This window comes from Theobroma cacao, chromosome 5 (genome assembly GCF_053813885.1).
Source record: "Theobroma cacao isolate CCN51 chromosome 5, ASM5381388v1, whole genome shotgun sequence".
NCBI lineage: Eukaryota > Viridiplantae > Streptophyta > Magnoliopsida > Malvales > Malvaceae > Theobroma > Theobroma cacao.
The window spans coordinates 37,869,595-37,885,475 of record NC_142643.1 but is presented as its reverse complement, the minus strand read 5'-3'; the positions used below and the strand labels follow the sequence as shown (position 1 = coordinate 37,885,475).

At 33.9% G+C, this 15,881-nt stretch overlaps 1 protein-coding gene and 1 non-coding gene across 2 annotated transcripts; one reads left to right on the top strand and one right to left on the bottom strand.

Moving 5' to 3' along the window:
• Positions 1-7,381: 7,381 nt before the first annotated feature.
• Positions 7,382-7,488, bottom strand: LOC148762848 (small nucleolar RNA R71). The gene has a single exon (XR_016026800.1). It is a non-coding gene; the product is annotated as a small nucleolar RNA R71 (small nucleolar RNA).
• Positions 7,489-11,066: 3,578 nt separating this feature from the next.
• LOC108662094 (UPF0481 protein At3g47200-like) lies at positions 11,067-12,466 on the top strand. Its single transcript, XM_088806649.1, has one exon. It carries the CDS (start codon positions 11,099-11,101, stop codon positions 12,464-12,466), a length of 1,368 nt encoding a protein of 455 aa, XP_088662775.1. The 5' UTR covers positions 11,067-11,098.
• Positions 12,467-15,881: the final 3,415 nt, after the last annotated feature.

Here is a 15,881-nt window from a genome sequence, read left to right as displayed (position 1 = left end):
ACTGGAAACTTAAATTTGGCTAGGGGTAGTGAAATAAATCAATTTATAGGCGATGCGTGAATATTTGTTAGGCATTGAGTCACTGGATATTAGAGTGTGTGATCGGATATTAGGAATCGTTACCTGTTTATTTGGCATTAGGTGCCTGAATATTCGTTGAGCATTGCCTGAGTTCTTTATAGGCATTACGTGCTAAATATTTGTTGAGCATTGCATGACAGCATTACGTGACTGAATGTTACCTGACTGAATATTTGTTTAGCATTGCGTGAGTTCTTTATAGGCATTGCGTGACTGAATATTTGTTGAGCATTACGTGACAGGCATTACGTGACTGAATATTACGTGACTGAATATTTGTTGAGCATTGCGTGACCTATTTGTAGGCATTGCGTGACTTTAGCTACCTAATGCTGAAGGTGATTATCTACTGATTCAGCCCGCTTAATAACAAATTGTGTAAAATTAGAAGAGAAATAGGCTAAAAATGTTTGGTAAACTGTTTAACAAAATAAATTATATAAGCTGTAATTTCGGTTAAAATTACCATAAAAGGATATTGAGTGTCATCTTTAATAACCTAATAAGCTCTAATGTAATTCTTGAAGTTTATATATAATTTCATACTTGTATAGTAGCAATAGTATTAAATTTTGGTTGGTCTACCATGATGCTTAAATTAAAAAAAAAAAAAGAGAAAAGAGGAAACGATAATGAATTTCTTGGAAAAGAGAAAAAATGTAACATTAAAATCCTTTTTGATTAGTGAAAAAGAGAGATAACCTTTAAGCTGCTTTTTATTAAGATTTTCTTGAAAAATGATGTTTGGCTTGGCTTTTGCTTTTAAGAGGTAGATAAGATGAAAAGGCAGGCCAAACAGGTACTTAATAACCAATTCAGCCCCCTTTCAATGCATTGATATGGGTGTAGAAAACGAAGAGTTAGCATTCATGCCTATAAATAAAGGGAACCATTAACCATTTGAATCAAATTCAATTATCTTAATCAATCTCATATAATTGAAAAATGACGTCTAGAGATCCAAGAGTCGAGAAGGGAAAAGAGACAGCCTCCGAAGAGGGAGATGTGCCTTTGAGTTTGAGGGACCAGTTGCACATATTCTAGCAGGAGATGCAAGTCCTTATCGACAACCTGATGCAAAGGACTTTTGACTAGGAGGCTACTATCCTGAGCAACGAAAAGATTCTTATCGAGATAGAGTTCAAAATAAATGAACTTATGAAGAAATGAACTACGGTTCATTTTTTTTGTATCATCTCCTTGTATTTTCGAGGGGGTCTTTTTAATAAAATTTGAATAAAATTTATAGCAATTTTTATTTTCATTGAGCACCTATTTTCTTGAGTTATTTTCTTCATTTAAGTTATGTTATGTTGAATAACTTTGTGAGTGGATGCTAGGCATTGGGTGACTTATTATTAGGTATTGGGAGAGTGGATTATACAAGGCGCGTGAATTGTGCAATGCATATCTTTTGTTGAGACATTGCGTGAGTGGTTTGTATGTATATGGAATAGAGTACCTATGGTGACATGTTGTTATGTATTGCGTGACATTGGGCCAGTACTTGACTGTTTAAGTTAGCATAATGTGAGTGGATATTAGGCATCGATTAACTTATTATTAAGTATTGCGAGACTGATGTTGCGTAACTTATGCAATTCACCTCGTGTTTTGAAGCTTATTATTCATTGAGTGACTTATTCTTAGGTGTTACGAGCTTGACGGTGCGTGACTGACTTGTGCAATTTATGTATTATTTTGAGGCTTTTGTTCAGTAGTTTTTTAGGCAGTGCATGACTGGTTTTTATATATTGTGTTACCTGTTGTAGCGAGAGTGGTGGCGCGTGACTTGTGCAATTCATGTGTTGTTTTGAGGCTTTTGTTCAGTAGTTTTTTGGGCTTGTGTGACTGGTTTTTATATATTGCGTTACTTTTTATAGCGTGAGTGGGGGCGCGTGACTTGTGCAATTCATGTGTTGTTTTGAGGCTTTTGTTCAATAGTTTTTTAGGCTTGCATGACTGGTTTTTATATATTCGGTGACCTGTTGTTATGTATTGCGAGAGTGGTGGTGCGTGACTTGGGCAATTCATGTGTTGTTTTGAAACTTTTGTTCAATAGTTTTTTAGGCTTGCATGACTGATTTTTATATATTCGGTGACCTGTTGTTATGTATTGCGAGAGTGATGGCGCGTGACTTGTACAATTTGCCTCTTGTTTGTTTTGGGGCGTTTGTTCACTAGTTATTAGGCATTGCATTAATAATGTGTATTAGACATTGTGACACTTAATTTCTGTTAAATTTTTGCGGTCGGCCAAATGTGACTTAGGCATTGCATAAATGGTTTCTATGCATTGAGGGGCAATTTTTGATAAATTGACTAATTGTGACACTTATTTTCTATTAAATTTCAGCGGCCTGCCAAATGTGAAGCTTATGATTACATACAGTGGTCATTGGGTTAATGACACTAACAAGGGTGGTGAGACACGAGTGAGGGGTATTGGGAGTGATTTGTCATTTTCGGGAACAAACTGAACTGTCTGGTTGGAGAACAGAAGATGTCATTCCTTCGAAAACCTTGGACGATTCTTCCAAATCTAGTGGCTAGAAACAACAAAAGTCACTAGAATGTTATGAAGGTTGGGACTCTCTTGATGAGTCAAATCAACCAGCAAGTTCAAATGGCTGGGATACACCAAATAGTTTGGGTAGCACTCAAAGTGAAAAACAGCATTAGTCACGTGACAGTGTAAGGGCTCACGTCGTTGGGCTTCAAATGCTTGTAAGAAGAATCGTCCTCTGAAGTCAGTTGGACTCATGAATGATGATTCCAGTACGGCTGCAATGTACATTGCTACAACACAAAGATTAGACATGTTTACTTCTGAGCAAGAAGATATTCTATCGCATGTTTAGGCAGTGATGCAGTGAATCAGATATTCTCTCACCCTGTTGAAACTGCCCTCCCTTGAACGTATCAAAAACCTGTTGGATCTTCACCTCTTTGGCGTCAGGTTTGTTGATTCTGCGCAGCATTAGATTGTGCACGAAACTAGTGCAGAATAAACTATTCTCTGCTTCGACATCCATTATGTGCCCAAAGCATGTTCTCTTAAAGTTTTCCAGCTCGTTCACTTGACACAGCATCTCACGTATCACGTGCAAATGCGACCACTTACAGTAGATGTTAATGCCCGCATTGAACCCCCACCGGTGCCTCGATACATAAAGTAAGGACTCTACGTTTTCCTGCTCTGTTCTTGTGCTGGCTATCTGTAACATAAAACAGATAACATTCCCATTTTAGTCATGTCAATACCATCATTGTAGATTAACAAAAAAACTACAGGAATTTCTTAAAAATAGCCCTCCTCATAAGATCACTCAAAAAATAACCCTAATAATATTTTTAACTATTTTTACACAACCCTAAAACAGAATAATTAATCCAAGTGTGGAGCATGAATTATTAAGTAAATCAACATATACATATTAAAGCATTACAGTTGACCCAAAATAATACAGAATAATGAACTCATGCAGATAAATTTCATGCAGTTATGACACACGTGCAATTTCCTACAACAATAGTCATGCAATGCCTAATCAATTAGTCATGCAATTACTAACATTAAATCACGCAATGATTTATAAACAATTCACGCAATTCTAAGAACAACTAATCGAATCATGCACACTAATTGACGTCATGCCAAAATCCACTCACGCAAACCCCACGTGACCCCATGCCAAAATCCACTCACGCAAACCCTACGTGACCCAATGCCAAAATCCACTCACGCAAACCCCACGTGACCCCATACCACCTAAGCACGCCCTCACTCACGCAATATCTAAACCCTAAACCGAATTCCTAACAAAAGATCATAACACATACATATCAACCAGTCACGCATGGCCCGTCACCTTTCCACCGCAACAACACCAACAATACCACCTTCATGTTTATATTCAAAAATTTGAAACAACAACAATATCAATATGAACAAGCAATATGTATAGGTTTATGCTCAAAAACCTTAACCCTAAATATGAACAATAACCATTCTGTTAAGAACCTCTACATTGTTCAAAATAAAATAAAAAATTCATAAAAGAAATTATACCTTTCTCAGCGTAATGTCAACTTCCTCACACTGCTCAATATGTGAACTACCTTTATGCGAATAATAACCATTCCAAAAGGCTCCTACCACTGTCAAAATGCTCGAAAGTTAAACTATCGAGGAATATTTTTGTAGACTTGCTTCTGAGGATATGTACAATCTTTCAATGAAAACCGAAGAGTTGTGGTCCATATAAAGGACATATTTGACCCGTTAATAGGTTTCAGGTTAAGGCGCGGAGCTTAGTGAATAGGTCGGTTTCATTAAGGATAATTTTGTCTAATTTTTTTTCTCTTGGCTTAAAACAGTTAAAATAATAGGGAGGACCATTCTCAAAAACGCCTTATGCCTAAGGCTCATTTATGAAAAGTACTCTTTTAAAAACCTCACGAATTAACTCCATTAAGGAAAAAAAAAAGAAAGTTATTCTTTAATGATAATATTGTAATGGACTTACTTTGCGAAAAAAAATAATATTCTGTGGAATTTTTCTTTTGATGATTATCTATATATGCATTTCCTCTTCGTTTTCAAACAAGATTATTAATTCTATCAGAGGGTTTGAAGCTAATGATAATTATTTTTTTGTAATTTCTTTCAAATTGAGTATAACTAAGGTCTAAATTGAGTACGTAAAATTGATTTGTGATAGAAATTCAATGAACAGGATTCTTCCGTATCATGGATGGTGAAAGAATGTGATGCTTAGGGCACCAAGGCTCTTTTGACTACGCTAACGAACATTTTTGAAAATATTGGAAACATGGGGTTCCCTTTTTAGCGAGTGGAAGAAGCCACTTTCTGATAAGAATGGAAATTATTCTATCCTTTGGAAAATAAAAACTCTGAAAAAAAGGAAAGGAAATTGCTCTATTAACACGACAAGGATCTTAGGAAACCGAGAATAGCGTTAAACATTCCCAAACACACACACACACACACACATAGTGTACAATGAAAGCAAAAGTAAATAAGTATTATGAAATATCAACTAGCTTCTTAATAACTTTATGATATAGAGTTATTTGGACTTAATTTTTATAATAATTTGATTAAGTTCTTATAGTAATACTTAGGAATTAGTAAGGTTTTTTTAATTATTTTAAGTTAATTAATAAGGTGAGTCAATCTAATCTTAGTTAAATTTGTGCTTAAATTGGTCTTAATGTGTCTAAGATATGTTATTATTGATTAGTTTACGGATTTTGTAGGTGTGCAATTAAAAAGGTGAAAAGTTGTCAAGTTAAGTGCTCATGAGATATAGACTTTCACTGCATATGTCTTGGTATTTCAATTTTCACTCTCTCTATAGAACTTAAAATAAAGTGATTCTTAAACCATTGGAAAGCTAAGAGAAAAATATACAACTTTCATGTTTACTACTTTTCCCAATTCAGCTTGGAAGGTGGTCAAAAACCTTATTGAATTTGAAGCATTATAGCAGTCCAAGAGAGGCCGCGGCCTTGGAGGAGGTAAGTTGTGGCACCCTGAATTAAAAATCACATTTTTTGCCACTTAAACGGTCGAGGTCGCTGCCTTGGTGAAGGTAGGACACGACTTACCTAGTATAGGGAAGAAAGCCTTGCTAGATCGGACTTCTTTCTTAACACAAACTCGCACCCTATGTATGCAATCTTTTGGAAGACTTTTGGAGTCATGAAACACAAGATTTAGAGACGAGATTTGACCATGAAATCATTAAAGAAAAGTCTCATTAGAGCTTAGAAGAATTTGAGGATTCAAGAAGATTAGGAGATCAAAATCTCAACTCTTAAAGTTTCTTTTATCTTTTTGTAATCTTTTATTATTTTGGTTTAGTTTCAATGTTTAAACTTTACTTGATGATGATGTGTGACATTATGGGGAACTAATTTAATTATCTAAGATTATAATTGAACTCATTATATTGTCTGAATCATTTATCTCTTTTTTGCTTATGTGTGATGGTTTTAAGTTGCTATTCTATTCTATTTTTAATGCTTCTAATTTCTTGATCACCTATTAGATCGAATTGGAAACCTAAGTTAAACCTTAACGAAGGAGATTTAGGCAAACCTTGAATAGAATAGTGTATGATCGAATGCACTTAGTTAATTAGGAGGTTGGATTTGCATATAGGGTAGATTTACACCTATGAGGCATAGGTAGCCAAGATTAAAACCTGAACTTAATGAATCTTTTTTCAATTTAATTTGCATAGACATATAGTAAGTTAATTGAGAGAGATATTTTTATGAGAAACTCGATAGAGACTTATAAATAAATTAGGATTCTAAGTTAGCAACTTAATCTATTAAACTAAATTAAGAGAGAAAGAGAGACAATATTCAGATGAAGTATTGAGGGATATTATAATATTAGGTCTGGTAGTTAATTAAGTTTTTAAAACAAATTTACTGATTAAATTTATATTAGTTTTAGTTTTAGTTTGATAGATTTAAGTTTTACTTTTTAATAATTTAAATTTAGTTGTTCGGATAAAATTAAAGTGTGTTAATTTTAGTACTTAGCAATAACAATTAAAACAATTCTCTGTGGGAACAATACTTTACTTCATCACTATATTACTTGTTTGCCATACGTGCACTTGCGTGGGAAAGCAACAACAAGTTGTTGGCGACGTTGTCAAGGATTTGACTCTTAATTTTTTCTTGTTAATATTAATACCAAGCATTCTTAATCTTAATTCAAACTTTTCTTTTCTTTAATTTTCAGTTAATTTTGGTAGTTGTATTCAAAGAGCCTGAAATTTTAAAATTGTTCCTTTTGATCCAAAAATCGAGAAGACTTTTCAAAGACTTCAAAGGAACAATTAACAAATTTTTGCTCAAAATAAAGCAATGGCTGATCAACAAGGGGAAGAAACCAAATCTTTGAGGGAGTATGTTGTCCCATTGGCATAAGGTCTCCACTCTACGATCCAAATACCTACCATTGAAGCCAAAAACTTTGAAATTAAGCTAGCAACCATTTAGATAATCAAGACTTTTATTCAATTTAGGGGTTTACCTAATATGATCCTAATGCTCATATCATGAATTTTCTGAAAATTCATGACACATTCAAGGCCAATGGTGTTACTGATGATGCCATAAGATTGAGCCTTTCTCTTTCGCACTGAGAGATATAGCAAAGAGCTAGTTAAATTCACTTGCTGATTCCATTAGTACTTGGGATGATTTGGCACAAAAATTCTTAGCAAATTTCTTTCCACTTGCTAAAACTATAAAGCTGCGTAATGACATCACCTCTTTTATGCAATTGGATTTTGAATCACTATATGAGGCTTGGGAAAGGTACAAGGATTTGTTAAGAAGATGTTCTCACCATGGGTTACATAAATGGCTATAAATTCAGACTTTTTATAATGATTTGCTATGACTTATTTTAACCATCATTGATGTCACAGTTAGAGGTGTACTTATGAATAAATCCATTGATGAGGCTTATGATTTACTTGAAAAGATGGCTTCCAACACCAGTGGCCATCTAAAAAATTAGGTGCAAGAAAAGTTGCTGAAATTCATAAATTAGATGCAATTAACGCTTTATCTACATAATTGGCTTCTTTCACAAAGAAAATTGATAAATTAAGTGTTAATGATGTTCAGAGCCCCTTTGTGACTTGTGAACTTTGTGGAGAAGGACATTCTAATGACAGTTGCCTCATCTATTCTGAATCTTGTCAATTTGTTAGAAATAGGCAGCAAAACAACAATCCCTATTTCGACACTTATAATCTTAGTTAAAGGAATCATCTAAATTTCTCATATAGCAATAACCAAGGATCTTCATCAACATCTAAGCTACACTTGCCTTCTAGATTTCCACTTAGAGCTCTTATGCTAGAGAAAAAGCCTTCAATGGAAGAGATGGTCATGCAATTCATGACAAAGATTGATGCTTTCATGACAAACAATGATACCTTCATGGCAAAGACTAATGCCATCATTCAAAGTCAAGCAGCATCAATCAGAAATCTTGAGACACAAGTGGGCCAACTTGTTAGTGGTCTTACTAATAGACCTCAAGGTACCTTATCTACTAACACTAAGCCCAACCTAAGAAGAGAAGGTAAGGAACATTATAAGGTAATCACTTTCTGCAATGGAAAAAAGATAAGTAAAGAGGTAAGTGGTAAGGATTTAAATTTTGAAATTTCAATTTAATTTGATGAGAAGGAAATTGAAAAAGATGCTGAAAAAGAAATTGTGGTTGAAAAATTTATTAAAAATTCAAAAGAAGAAAAATCACAATTAAAAACTACTCCCACACCTCCACCACATTTTTCTCAAAGATTTCAGAAAGAAAAACTTGACAAACAATTCTAGAAATTTATTACTATATTTAAAAAGTTACATATTAATATTCCTTTTGCTAAAGCTTTAGAACAAATGTCAAGATATATTAAATTCTTGAAAGACATCTTGTTTAAGAAGAGTAAATTGGGTGAGTTTGAAATTGTTGCAATTACTAAGGAGTGTAATGCCATTATTCAGAATAAGCTTCCATTAAAACTTAAAGATCCAAATAATTTTACTATTCTTTGCACTATTGGTACTCTTTGTTTTGCTAAAGCTTTATGTGATTTTGGTGTAAGAATAAATTTGATGCCACTGTCCATTTATAAAAAGTTGGGTTTATAAGAGATTAAGCTTACTTCTGTAGCTTTATAACTTGCTAATCGATCCTTCATCTATCTTTATGGTATTACGAAAGATGTTTTGGTGAAAGTTGGTAAGTTTTTTTTTTTCCAATAGATTTTATTATACTTGACATGGAAGAAGATCGTGAAATACCGATCATTCGTGGGAGACCATTCTTGAGAAATGCTCAAGCTCTAATTGCTGTAAAAATAAGTGAGCTTACCTTAAGGGTTGAAGATCAAAAAATAACATTTAACATTTTTAGAGCTTTAAAATTTTCCAATGAACATGATGAGTGTTTCTCAATTAATGTGGTGGATAGCATTACTAATAATGTGTTTATTGAGAAACCTCTAGCCTATGGTAGCAAGCTAAGTCAGGATGATGGAGGTGCCGAGACAGATATATGAAACCTCTTATAGGAGGTTGATAGGGAGTTTGCTATATCTCTTTGCCACAAGGCTTGACATTATGTATGCTACTAGCATACTTTCCAAATTTATGCACAATCCCTCTGAAATTCATTTAGTTACTGCTAAGAGAGTGCTTAAGTATCTTAAAGGGACCTTGAGCTATGGACTGAAGTTTAGTAAAGCTGAAACACAGGAACTTCAAGGCTTCTTTGATAGTGATTTGGGCAGAGGTTTGGAGGACTCCAAAAGTACCAGTGGGTATTGTTTTTCTTTTAGAAGTACTATTTTCGCTTGGAACTCTAAGAAGTAGGACATTGTAGCTCAATCATCTACAGAAGCAGAATATGTTGCGGCTGCTTCAGCTGCAAACCAAGCAATTTGGCTGAGAAAGATTCTTCAAGATTTAAAGTTTAATTGTGATGAACTTATTGCATTTTGGATTGACAACAAGTCTACCATTTCTATGGCGAAAATTCCAGTAGATCACGAGAGGACTAAACACATCAGAATTAAATATCATACTATCAGGGACGCAGTTAAAAATGTTGAGATATCTGTTATTCATTGCAGTACAGGTGAGCAGCTAGCAGACATTTTCACCAAAGGACTTGATAAATACAAGTTTAAAAATGTGAGAGCTAAACTGGGAGTCTTCAATTCAAGCTTCCAAGAGTTGTGTTGAAGATGGAAGCTTGCTGCAGCCAAAGCACGTAACATCTGGTAACCATGGCGTGTAACATCTGGTAGCTGTGAAGTGTAACATCTAGAGCCATGACGTGTAACATCTTGCATCTCTGGCGTGTTATATCTTGCAGGTTTGGCATGTAGCTTCCAATAGTCATAGCGTGTAGCTTGTTAGAGTCATGGTTTGTTACAATCTTGATGTGCAACTTCTGTGACTTGCGCTGCTTTCTTTTGTTCTTGTCATTTTTCCTGTTCTTTTTGACAATTTGTTACTGAATAGGGACTGAAAAATTCCAAATGTAAAAAAAATCTTTGATTTGTTTTGCTTTGGAGACTGTGAGTGGTGTCCATATTTCGTTTTTCATTTTCTCCAAGACAAGGCCATTGCATTATATGGCAATGTTTTCTTCTTGTAAAAGCCCTTTTTTTTTGCTTTTATGATATAATAGTCTTCTTCCCCAAAATATTTTTTTCTCTCTTCTGTATTGCCTTGAACTTCATTGTTATAGCTTCATATTCATAAAAAATATTATTATAAAAATCTAACAGTTTATTAATTTTAGACTCTTAGTTGTTAAAAAGAGTTTCGACTCTTCTTTATTATTTTAAGTTGGAAATGGCATCAGTGATAAGCAACACAAAATATTACAGGGTAAAACACAAATACAGTGAGGATTCAGAACAGGTAAAAGTTTTGCAGCCTTTGCAGCGAAGTACCCCTGTCTCTTTTCCGAATGGATAACTTTACATAACTTGGTGTGGAATTAAAGCCATCCAAAAAGAATATACATAACTTGCATTCTTAAGAAGTAGGTGCTAGAATGCAAGGTATGTTGAGCATCAAATTTATAAAACATGAGTGTTATATTAAAATTTTCTATTCAAGTGGTATTGCATTATGAAAAACCAAAATGTTGGCTGAGAAAACTCCCCCAGAATCCTCTGCTTCAAAGTCTCAATTACCGTAAGTTTCCCATTTCTAAGAGTAATCTTTTCTAGTCTGACGAAACTGTAATTTGTTCTGCATAAATTGCAGCTTGCTAAGTCTAAACCAGTATGTTTATATTATAATCTAAAGTCATTTTTTTTAAAAAAAATGAAAATTTGAAGTCATGCATCAATCAGGGTTTTTTTTTTTTTCCTGCTCTCTTTGATTAGTGTTCCTTTCATATTTACACCTAGTCTTTCATTGATCAACATCCATGTCACTTAGTATTCATAACGATACAATTCTGTTGTGTTTTGTGTTGTTCAAAAGCATACAGGTCAAACTCATGGCGGGCGATGGAGAACATGTTGCAATAGATGTTCCACAATTATCAACTTTCAGAAATATGGTTTCCCATAATTTCGTCATGTATAATGATCAGTTGTCCATCTTCAGAATTCCTGGTATACTCTACAGGAACAACGAAAAGGCTTATAGCCCGACTGGCTTTTCCATCGGGCCCTGGCACTGCCGCGAAAGACACCTGCAAGCCACACAAGTAATCAAGGTGAATTATCTAGAAGGCCTTATCTTACGTTTGAAAGATCCGAACCTGCTTGGGAAACTACAAGAGGAAATTCGACAAGTCGAGGGAGAGGCTCGTAAGTGTTATGCATCACCTATTGATTTATGCCCAGAAGAATTTGTGAACATTTTGGTGCTTGATGGTTGTTTCATTATTGAGCTCCTACTCAAGTACGCTGGAATGGTGAGTAAACATAAAGATCCTATATTCACCACGTCTTATATGCTCCAATATCTCTATCATGACTTGATTTTGCTAGAAAACCAAGTCCCTTGGCTGGTGCTTGAGCTTCTATTTTGGTTCATTGAAGGGACCAACAGAAATATGGATACATCTGCTGATGCTGCTATAGCTGCCAAGTGCAAGCTCATAGAACTCACCCTCAAATTCTTTGGTAGCATCTTCTCATCTAATGGATCTCCGCCAGATGCAAAACTTTTTGGCAGCGAAGATCTCAAGCACATTCTTGATCTGTTAAGGTTATCTGTAGTTCTGCCATTTAAACAATCGCGAGGGTCCACACATCAAAATAAGGAATGGCAACCTATTCCTTCTGCCTCTAGACTCAATGAAGCTGGAGTAAAGTTCATTAAAGTTGCATCAAATAGCATACTGGATGTAAGATTTAGACATGGTGCTCTTGAAATGCCGGCGTTGCTTGTTCAAGAAACGACAGAAACTATCTTTCGGAACCTCATCAGCTATGAGCAATGTTTACCAAATTGCCGCCCTGTAATTACTTCGTATGCAAAGCTACTGGATGACCTAATTGACACCACTGATGACATTGAATTTCTAGGCAAGAAGGAAGTTGTTGATAATTGGTTGAGCCCAGATGATGCCACCCTGTTCTTCAATGGGCTGTACAAAGACGCTTTTGTCAAGGAATTCTTTTATCCTCGGCTATGCAAGAAGCTGAACCATCATTGCCAACGATGGTGGCCTAAATGGCGGGCCGCGTACGTGCAAAACTATTTTTCTAAGCCATGGGCTATGGCTGCTCAAATAATTGCGCTTGTCATGTTTGTGCTTACCTTCTTTACAATAAAAAAATAGGCATACAACTTCCTTATATATATTATTTAGAGGCAAAAAAATTGTCTTTTTTTTTTTTCTTTTTTTGTTGGAGATGAAAAAGTTTGGTGTTGTATTTATGAGAACAAAATTAATGCCTCATGATTAATATGTTGGTCTCCCTTTCGATTTCCAAGCTCTTTCGTTATGTACCAAGACAAGAAGCAACGACTTCAGTCTTTGCCTAAAGAGGCTTCTCTTTCCTTTTCTTTTCTTTTCTTTTCTTTTCTTTTCTTTTCTTTTCTTTTCTTTTATTTTGATACCAATTATTTCCATGACTTTTGAGTTGGTCATGACCAGAACTTTAGGGATTGGCTACAAGGCTTGCATTTGGCATCGCCTTGGGCATAAAAATTATTATTCGGCATCTAGGGCACTATAGCAAACTCTTTCGAACAGCGAATAAAAATTTCCTACCCTCACGTTGTGTCTTATTTGGTGTCCTTTTAATATTATTGTGCCATATAATGCTGCTTATTTAGATGAAAGAAGTGCTACCATAAAGATAATAAAGAACTAATAAAGTTATTTCATTTTGATCCCTCCAACTTCAAATTTTCAGATCGCTTCAATTTACTTTTGTTGCTTTTCCCATTTAACCTTCTTTTATTGCTTTTCCCATTTAACCTTCTTTTATTGCCAACTTTGCTTTCAATCTCTTGCAGCTTTCTTTTTTTTTTTTTTTAATCTAGTAACTTTTTATTCTTTGCTTTTCTTCAGTTATATATATTGTCCAAGATAAATGGGATTCCTAAAAAGAAAATTTTGACTGGGGATGGTCTTAGAGCTGAAATTTCTAAGCGAAAAGGGAACTAAGTGTGGTTGGTGAGAGTGTGTCCGCGTTTTTTCATGTGAAATTCCAAGAAAAGAGACAATTTGTCTTTAAATTTGTGTTGTATTTGTATACCCACACATGTTAAAAACTTACTACTATAATGTTTTTCTAGTCAAAATGCCAAGAGAATTATTACAATCTCAATCTCTCTCTCTCTCTCTCTCTCTCTCTCTCTCATATATATATATATATATATATATATATATATATATATATATTGTTTTATTCAAATTTTACATTTTTTTCATTGATTGTGTTTAGTTATCAATCTTTAAGCATATGAAATGACAGTATAAAATGGGGTTCTGATAATTTACAAGATAACTAAATTTATTTATTTTTTAGGTTATGGATAAAGAAATTACAAATGTAATAAATAAAAATTAATATGTCGAATAGTGAAATTTACGTAAGATGATATTTCCCCATTAATTAAACCAATGGATGAGCAAAATCCAAAGCAAGATAAGTGCTCAAACATAATTCTCTTTTATACTAATATAATGATTTTTGTTCAATCAAATATGTAGAAAAAAAAAAGGATTTCAAAAGTTGGAATGGATTTGAAACGAAATAAAATATTTATGATTTTTACGACAAGTATGCTAAAGAAGTAGGATTTAGTATTCAAAAAATTGAAGGATAAAGGGATAAGTATTGGTAGATAGGGTTTTTTGTTATTCTTGTCAAGGATCTTGAAGAAAGGATAAAAAAGATAATGATGTTAAAAGTCACCATTCAGAAAGGTGCTTAGTTGTATTAAAAGTTTCACATTATAAAAGTAAATTAAATGTTACAAATTTTATTGCAAAGCCATACATATGCATTAACCTTTCCTTCTAAGCATTTGTTTCTAAGATCTCAAAAGATAATTAATCACGCTTAAGGTGGTGAACTGCATTGCTGATGTTTTGCAATAGCATCAAAAGAGAGTGTTAGGTTTTTGGCAAGAAAAGTTGGTGGACATAAAAATTTTGGTTTTATTCCTGAGGTCTACAATAATTACTTATGTTATTAGAGAATAAAAACAATGAAAGGTGAAGATACTAGTGGTGTTTTGAAGTATTTACAAAATATGCATTATCTTGTTCTCTCATAGCTTTTTCTTCTTTTACTCAAGAATAAGTTTGATTACACTATAGATAGCCATAAAACCCACCACTTCAACAATCACAAAATGGGTTTACAACCATTACTCATTATGTATAATAAACCTACTATTTTAATATCCACATAATGGATTTTAGTAACTATTACCCATTATGTACATTAATGTTGTTTTAATAATGTTACTCATTATGTGCACTAAAGTCCGTTATTAAGTAACTATTTCTTCTGGTTTTATATATAAACCTTTCACAATTCATTTTAAAAGCAAAAGAAAAATCTCGCGGCTAGTGCAAGCACATTTTTACTCTTAGTGAGTTTCTCTCTCTAATTCTCTTCCACTTAGTCCTTTTCCACCTTATTCTCAGTCTTACTCTACAATTTTGACAATATTGTTACTCTATCACTTGCCTATTCTCTACCTATTCACAACCATTACTCTACTATTCATCCATTCTCTTTCACTTGCCATAACGCTCAGTACTTCAAGGATTGCTCTAATCTTCCTTTTTATCACCTTCACAGCATCTTTTTACTTATTTACACTTTTACTATAGAAATCTCGCCAACCATTATTCAAAGCTTTTTTATAAAGAAAGAGCTCTAAAGGTTACTAGATAAGAAGAATAATAGCTTGAGCTTTTCAAATTTGATCTTAAGTTTCCTTACCCAGTAAGTGCATGTAGCTCCTAAGCTATATATCTTAAAGACTATGGTAGTCCCAAGTTCAAGCAATTTAGTAAGATCGAGTATGCATGAAAGCTTGTTTTGAAGTTTGTAGAAACACTCGGAGTAGTGACATTGGATGATGATTTGAAGTTGAAAAAGTTCTTCAAGTTTCTTATGGAAGAGGCTTATACATTGTATGTAAATCTTACCCATAATTACGTGGAATCTTGGAGTCAAATGTGTAAGATATTTGGAGATAAGTTCTTTTATACTCAAGATAAGGTTACTCTTGTTGACTTAGGAAAAAACATCAAAAGTTTAAGGAAGATCTCCTAGAATATATTCAACTTTTCAAAGAAAGGATGTTGGATATATAGGAGTCTCACGACAAGAAAGAATTGGTGAAAGTTTGCATTCAATACATGTTTGATGAGTATAAGTTGCTCTTGGAAAACTTATATTTTTCTATTTTCACTACTTTGGTTGAAGCTGCACGAAACACTAATAATGTGATTTCGAGAGCTAGCCATTTTGAGAAAAGAAGTACCTTTATAATTAATGCAATTCAAGAGGTGGTAGAGAAAGAAAAGGCCCTCGACTTAATCTACATCCTAGATAAGGGACTTTAAAAAGAAGACAAATGAAGAAGTTGATTCTCCTCTACCATTTTCATTCCCCCTAAATGAAGTGAGAGTGTTTCTCCGTGAATGAATTAGGGATGGATGAGTGAACTTGCCTTGTCAAACCCTGCTTTGTAAAATAATTATAATGTCATTCACATGCTCG